This window comes from Condylura cristata, unplaced genomic scaffold (genome assembly GCF_000260355.1).
Source record: "Condylura cristata isolate star-nosed mole 26May11 unplaced genomic scaffold, ConCri1.0 scaffold00047, whole genome shotgun sequence".
Lineage (NCBI taxonomy): Eukaryota > Metazoa > Chordata > Mammalia > Eulipotyphla > Talpidae > Condylura > Condylura cristata.
The window spans coordinates 219425-227466 of record NW_004567148.1 but is presented as its reverse complement, the minus strand read 5'-3'; the positions used below and the strand labels follow the sequence as shown (position 1 = coordinate 227466).

At 35.3% G+C, this 8042-nt stretch overlaps 1 protein-coding gene across 3 annotated transcripts in view; it reads right to left on the bottom strand.

The window, feature by feature from the left end:
- The window catches only part of CNTN1 (contactin 1), a 289880-nt gene that overhangs the window by 158988 nt on the left and 122850 nt on the right, over positions 1-8042 (bottom strand). For all 3 annotated transcript variants that reach the window (XM_012734143.1, XM_012734144.1, XM_012734142.1), the window contains exons 11-12: positions 7428-7545; positions 3687-3837 (exon numbers count right to left, since the gene is read on the bottom strand). In XM_012734143.1, coding sequence (XP_012589597.1) covers positions 3687-3837; positions 7428-7545 — 269 coding nt within the window. The remainder of the gene's footprint in view (positions 1-3686; positions 3838-7427; positions 7546-8042) is intronic.

The following is an 8042-nucleotide window of genomic DNA, read 5'->3' as shown; positions in this document are numbered from 1 at the left end:
GGTCTTCCTGCCTTTCCTCTCTCCCTCACCTGGAAGGTCTTCCTGCCTTTCCTCTCTCCCTCACCTGGAATCAGATTTGCAAAGTAACTGCAACAACTATTCTCCCAAGAATTTAAACTGACAGTTCTCACATATAGTAGATGGCAAATAATCTTTACCATCTGTGTCATTCATCTCACCTACACTTTCAAATTCTTATCCCCTCCCACTAGAAGTCATTTTTAATTGGTAAGACACAACAAAGATAACTCTGAAACTGGAAAGCATGATGGTTATCAGAAGGAGGAGGGAAGTGGGGCAATGTTAATATATGTTGGCACTGGAGCTCAGGGGGAGCAGAGAGCATGTACACATATCACGTGCAAAGTTACACTCTCAAAAGTATAGAATTATATAGTTAAAGGGCCTTCCTGGTCACCTAAGGTTTGAGTTTCAGTTCTGTCACTGCTATGGACTGAGTTCTGTCCCCCGCCAGGGACCTGACCCACATGGCATAGCAGACCTCTTCTGTCACCCCCATTGCTCCCTCAGCAGTGGATTTCGGTTGATCTGCCTGTTCTGCTCCCCACTCTGTCTCTGGTGGGTCCTATCATCTCCTGCACCTCTTGCTAAAACACCAGTGCTTTTATGCAAAAAAATAAGTGTGTGTATGTGTGTGTGTGTGAGAGAGATGTGAATTAATGGCAAATCAATATAATTTGGTGATTAAGAATAATTTTAGTAAGACTATTTAAGGAACTTGAATATTTTAATAAAATATTTTAGGAACTTGATATTCTTTTATATCAGTCATGTTCTTAAACCAACCTTAAAAACTTAAACACTTAGGACCTCATCTTTATTTTCAGATAATATGACATGGATTATCATAGGACATTAGCTAGGACAAGCTGGTCTTTAATAAATTTGTCACTATTGTTAGCAAAATTGCTCCAGAGAAACTTCCATCTTGTTAATTGTCCAAGCAATAAAATAAAAAATAAAAAAGCACCTTGGAAATAATATTAGAAAAAATGATAAGGATAAATATCAATTCAGAACTTATAGCAATCCATAAGATATAGATTAACAACTACAAAGAAATTCTGTTGGAGACCTATATCCTTCTAGTCCCAAATAAAATCATATGATTGAGCTTAATTCCAATTTTTCAAGATTCATGTACCTCTTTACAGCTGAATTATCATATTTCACAAGCCACTAATCAGGTTTTAACTTTGAAATAACTTTGCTATGTAGAACCACTTTTTGTAATTCTATTTATCACAATGAGATTGTACTTATGTTTAAATACAAATTTGCAGTAATTCAAAATGGATAAAAAGTTTTGTACATAAGACCTGAAGCCATAAAATACATCCAAAAAAGCACACAAAACATATTCACTTCAGTGATGTCTTTGGGGACTCAATTTGTTCACAAGGCAAACAAAAGCAAAAATGAACAAATGAAATGACATCAAATTAAAAGCTTCTTTCTACACATTGAAAATAATGATCATTAAAACAAAAAGTCATATAGAATGGAAAAAAATATTTGGTTATCATCTATCCAACAAGGGACTAATATCCTGATCTATGAACAACAACAAGAAAAACAAAAAATATCCCAGTGAAGAAATGGGCAGAAGAGTAAAATACTTCTCCAAAGAGAAAATGCAAATGGCTAAAAGGAACATAGAAAAATGCTCAGCATCATTTATCATCCAGAAATGCAAATCTAAACCACAATGAGATACCACCTTACATCAATGAGAATGGACTATATTAAAAAAAAAAAAAAAAAGTATTGGCGAAGGTGTAGGAATAAAAGAAACTTTATATGATTTTGTTGGGACAAGGCCCAACCTTTGTGGAAAACAGTATGGAGGTTTCTGACAACATTATGCCATATGATTTGCCATATGATCCAGCAACCCCTTGCCAGGTATCTACCCAAAGAATACCAAAATAATTCAAAGTGTGATCTGCACTCCTGGCTTCATTGTATCACTATTTGCATACCAAGACATGAAAACAACCCAAGTATACCGTGATCATTTTGTGGATTAAGAAGATGGTGTTTATATGCACCATGGGATTCTACTCAGGTGTTAAAAAAATTAACTTTTGCTAGCTGGTACAAAATGAATGGAACCAAAGGAGATGACATTAAGTGAGTAAGTCAGAAGGAAAAAGACAAATACCAGATGACTTCACTCACATGATAAAGCAAAGGAATGGACAAAAATGACCCTAAACAAATACCTGATATATTGCTACAGAACTGAGAAAAGCAGAGGGGTGTGTAAAGAGCAAAAAAGGGAGAACCACAATAATCTATGGTGGAGAAAGATTTGGGTTCGGTAGCATGGTATGACAGCATACACATGAAGAGAAACTTATCTCAGTAAAGATAGTAATAAATAGACAGCATCTTGCTCCAAATTTTTGGAGTTCTGCCTCTCGGTTTGTGCAGTAGAAAGTGTATGGAATAATCAAGGACCCTACAGCAGCTTACCGCTCTGTGGAAATGCCCAATTAATGTCTTATAAACTGTAACAATGTGTTAGAACTCAACATTTTTAAAAACAATTTCTTCTTGAATATATTTTTCAATAGAAATATTCCCTCTAAAAATTCTTTCAAATTTTTAAATTTTAATTTAAATTTTTATACACATTATTTTATAATATCCAAACATATTTGTACATAAAATACTATATTTGTTATAAAGTAGTACTAAACTAACCCACGCTACTAATAAACAAAAGTAGGGCACAAAAATTGGACTAAAAGACTCCAAACCAAGAAGTAATATGATATGATTCAAAGACTTTAAAGGATTATAACAGGACTAAAGTTAAAGATTTTACAAATGAGTTTTTTTTCTTTTATTGAACACGTGTTAATATATTAGGAAACTCAATCCATGAGACATGGTTTGAGAAATCCTTATTTGTAGAAGTACATGAATTTGGTCTTCACTAGAGTCAGAGAAATTTTTTTGGTTTGTTTTTTAAACAATTTATGCATAGAAGAACTAAAGTGTAGGCCAAAGTGGATGTGGGGTGGGGTGGTGGTGAGAGAATTCACCAGAGACAGTGTGGGGAGCAAAATAGGCAGACTGACTGAAATCCACTGTTGAAAGGAACAGCAGCAAGGAGACAGGAGAGATCTACTGTGCCATGTGGGTCTGCTCCCGGGCTGGGAATCAAACTCAAGCCATAGCAGTTATAACACTGGGACTTAACCACGAGATCATCAGGGAGGAGGGAGGCCCTGAAATAATTAGAAAAAATATCTATTTTTTTCCCTTCTCACAGAATACTTCAAAAGTTAAAATTATCTTACTCCTCCCTTTTCTAAGCATTGAGGTAATTTCCTATTACTTTGCATAGAAAATGCTATTATTGACAATGTAAATGACTAGATATCACTTCTGAAAACTCTCTCCATTTCTGCTTAGGGAAGCCATTTTGAGAGTCCTCACGCAGTTCCCTATCATCCTATTCTCTCCGCCTCAAGGCCCTGATTATAACAGATGCTGACCATGAAGGGCAAGTCTTTCTTTTCATCTTAAAACTACAGTATCTTCTGTGGAGGAAAGTGAGAACAAACATTTACATTATCAACAAGGGAGTAAGTCCTCTACAAAATAAACTACAGAAAAAGAGAACTTTATGGATTTCTAATTTCTGAACTGACCTGCTGCTATTGACAAGCCATTCTGTCCCTTTACTCCATGAAAATTTGGGTTTAGGTGCAGCTTTGGGTTTGCATTCAATTATTACCCTTCCTCCTTTAGCAGCCAGGATCTTTTTCTTCATGGGATTCATTTCAAAAGTCGGAGCCAAAGCTAAAAGGAAATAGATAATTATTCTTCACTTTTGCTATAAAAGAAAAACAAATTTCTTCTGTATTATAGAATGCTTTATTAATAGTCAATGGAAAAGGATAATCTCACTAAATATTATTAGCTGTGACCAAAAGACCTTCTACACCTTCATTCTTTTATTTAACTTTATCAAAATGTTTTACTTATAAGTATCGCTCCATTTTAACTGTTCTTGGTGGTAAACTGTATTACTACAGACTTTAGCTACAACCAAATTCAGTATAAATATTTACCTGGAAAGTAACAGGTAACTTCATTGTTCTGAATCAATTGCACAATGGAAATGAAAGGCTAGGGGGACTGAGCGCTGGAATCAACATTGACAGAAGGTATGTATCAAACTTTAAATAAACTTTAAATAAACTGCTTGCATTTTTCCAGAATGCCAAAGGTGTCCCAAGAAGAATCAGGTGGGATTCACATTTGAACCTAGTTTCTTCTGATTCCCCAACATGCTTTTTCAAAACATAATATGACATCTTTCATTACACAAACACTCACTGAATGCCAATTGTGTGCAGATATTTTGACATGACAAAATAGAGTTTCCTTTCTATAAAACTGACCTACCAAAAGCCATGAGATGACGGATGAATTCAATTATCTGAGAACCACCTGAACCACCTGTAGTTCATCCCCACCTCAAAGTACAGAACAATAATTATGATAATTATGAAAGCAGGACACAGAGACTTATAAAAGTTTACTCCATTGATGACATATATAATGCTACTCCATCTCCTGTCTACTATTAGAGTCCAGGAGGAGTCCATCCACTCGTTCTGCACATCCCAGTTGTCTGTACGTGGTCCTTTCTGAAGCCTAGGCGAAGTATGTCTTTATTTAGGGTTTGACACTATCATCTAGGCAGTGACACTCATGCTTTACCTGTCTATCAAATTCATCTGAGGGTCGTATTAAAATATTGATTCCTTAGTTCTGGCATGGGTCTGATATTTGACATTATCTGACAAGCATGTATTGTTATCGCTGTGACTGCTCTGCGGAACAAACATTATATAGAGGTGCTAGTATTTCCCACTATGTCTTCAGATGAAGTTTTGATAGCTTGCAATAAACAAATCAACAGACAACCTATGCTGTATAACTAACAGAAATGATAATCTTTTATATTGGTTCAATAAGTGTCTTGGGGTGACATTGTATGATAGCTAAGAAAAATTCAATAGGATTATATTTTTAAATCTGAATTCATCTAGAAATGGAGAATTTTTCTTGAATCAGGTAAATTTAAATGAAAAATTAATTTTGGCAATAATTTAAATGACTTCATAATTAGAGATTATTTGAATATCTAGTGATAGAATCTAAACTATACCCCCAGATACAGGTTGGAATTATGGAGACAATTACCCCAACTAAAAAGAAGGCATGCATTTTTTAACTCCTGTTTTTCATTGATCCTATTAAAAATTAGTATCTGGTATAGAATAAGTACTGGAAAAATTGGTTGATGAAGAAGTGAATTAGATAGCCCAAGAAAAGACAGACAGCGCTGCTCATAAAGTTAATAAACAAAAACAGATTGACGCAAATATAAAGATGTTCAGGAACATCATTCTGAGCCTAAAACCACTTAAATGATTTGTGTAGTGACTACTTTAGCAGTCATCAGATACATGGACCATTTTAGATGGGAATATAGAGAGATTAGTCAGTCAAAGCTGTTCAATTTTCATATTATTTTGTAATGTATTATAGTAAACAAGAAATTTCAACAGAAAATAGAAAGTTTACATTTGGGAAAGAATTAAAACACATTCTCTAAAAGTCAAAATGACCTTATTTGCTTCATACCAAAGTAACATAGCATGAAGTCTAAGCCTGAATATTGTTTGATGACCAAATAAACTAGATAAAATATATTAGCAAGGAATTCAACTTTAGAGGGAAAGAAATGGAATATGATCCTTGACATAACAATGAGATAAGGGAAATTAAAAATTAAGAAGACTTCAGCTCTTTTTAAAGATGTTCTTCTTTAATAGTTTTCTAAAAAGGATCTTATTTCTTTATGGGTACTTTTAATGTCACTCAATTTTGAGGATAACAATGTCTTAAAGAACTTCCCTTTGGTGTAGCAATAATAAAATAGTCTACCCTGAGACTTTATCATTCCAGTAATCATTTCTAGAAGAGAAAGCCTGACTACATGGATTCATTTCTTATAATATGACAATCCTGGTGACAGTTCAAATAATATGAAAAGGATAAAATACAGCAAGACCTTAATTAATGTAGTTATAATGAAAATAAAGTGAAAATAGATTCTTATGGGAGTAATTTCACAGATACAATGTGGGCAAAGGATGTCTTTCTTCAGAACAGAGGATATTTCAGTAAAAGATATGAATATAAATGAGGAAATTTCAAACACGCTACCTTTGGGGCTATCTTGAGGTTACCAGAGGAATATTTCTGCTATTGAATAGAAAGTTTATATACTGAGTTTGAGGCTGAGGATAAAAATTTGGGCCAGAGAACTAAATGGCAAGATGATTAATAGTTAATGGAATAAGAACAAAAGTTATCCCAGATTTTTTTTTTTAATTTAAAAATAATATATAGGCAGTACTGATATAGAAATACATGAAAGAATGAGGAAGAAAATGGAAGGTAATCCAAAGGATGGATGTCTCCCAGCATTTCTAGCTGATCTGAGGAAGGGGAGAAGAAGGGAAGACGCTGGAGGAGGGCAGCTGAGAAGGAATGGTCTGGAAGCTACCAGAGCAAATGGTCAGAAACGCAGGAAGGAGAGTTCAAGGTTGAAGCAGAATTAGAAGTTTGAGTATACATTTACCAGAAGCACACACACATAACGAGGGTTATCTACTGATATCAAATGTCAGGATAATTAAAAAGAAATGACTCTGGGGTAGACCTAAGGTGATTATTTGGGGGGAGGGATCTCTCTTCCTGGAGATAGCAATATTAAAGCACAAGTGTGGAAAGGATTTAGAGAGTTTTGAATGAGAGATGGGAAGTTGAAATTGTTACTTTTAATAAATTCCTTTTTTTTTTTTAAGATTTATTTAGCTATGCGTGTAAGAACTGGGGTACAGGCCAGAGGTGTAGAGGTGAGAAGAGAAAGAAGAAAGCAATGTGAATGCAGAAGTCAGGCTGTAATAAGGAGCTTGAGGCATGTCCTGAAGATTTTGTGAAAAGAAGTGGTAGGGTATGAAACCCGGGACAGAAAGATTTGGTTAAGGATTCCTCCGTGGCTGGGTCTCTCGCACTGTGGCCACGTCAGTCTGCACTATGGATTTTCAGGCCATGTTTAGCTACCCAGACACAAGAAAGGAAAAGACTTATAAAAACTGGAATGTGTAAACTTTGCTTATTGTTGTTTTTTCAATGTTAGCCATTCTACTTCCTGCCAACTCACATTATTTGGAATAATGTATTTCAAATCATGTTTCAAAAGTTTTAACTTTAACAGTTCAAGAAAACAATGTCAACACAAATGTGATCTATTATGACTCTATTTGCTTTCTTGTAGAATGTTAGTAGAAAGGAGAAATGATACTGACCCAAGATCTTCAGTTCCGCATTGGCATAAATGGCTCCATGAGCATTTTCTGCTATGCACTGGTACATTCCAGCATTGTCAAAAGTCACATCATAGAGTCTCAATTCTCCTTTATGATACTGAAAAGAACACCAAATAAGACACATTCCCTAATAGATTTGAACAGAAAAGCCCCTACTTCAGTGTATGCTTGGCTATCTTTATAGTTATATTATTTTTGTCTCAGCTGTTAACTCCTAGTTCTAGAGTTGGGGGTGTTCATAGCAGGGGAAGTGATGCTACTCCCCATGCCCAGTGGCTCTCATCTGACTCACCCCACAGTGCTGAGAGCTCATCTTTTCCCTCCTGCCCAGCTAGGAAGCTATAGTGAGGAGGGCCCCACTACTGCTACTCATCCCTACAGCCAAATGTTGGAGCCTGGCTCTAACCTCTGTTTCTGTGAGGTCAGAACAACAGTGGCAAGAAAAAGAAGACACTATCAGGTACTAGAGCTGGATGAGTAAAAAGAGGGTAAAAATGAAAAAGGGGAAAATAAGGAGGAAGAGAGAGAACAGAGGCATAAAATTACAGGAATTTGTTTATGCTGACAGAGCTACTATGTGTTCACTCTCTTGTT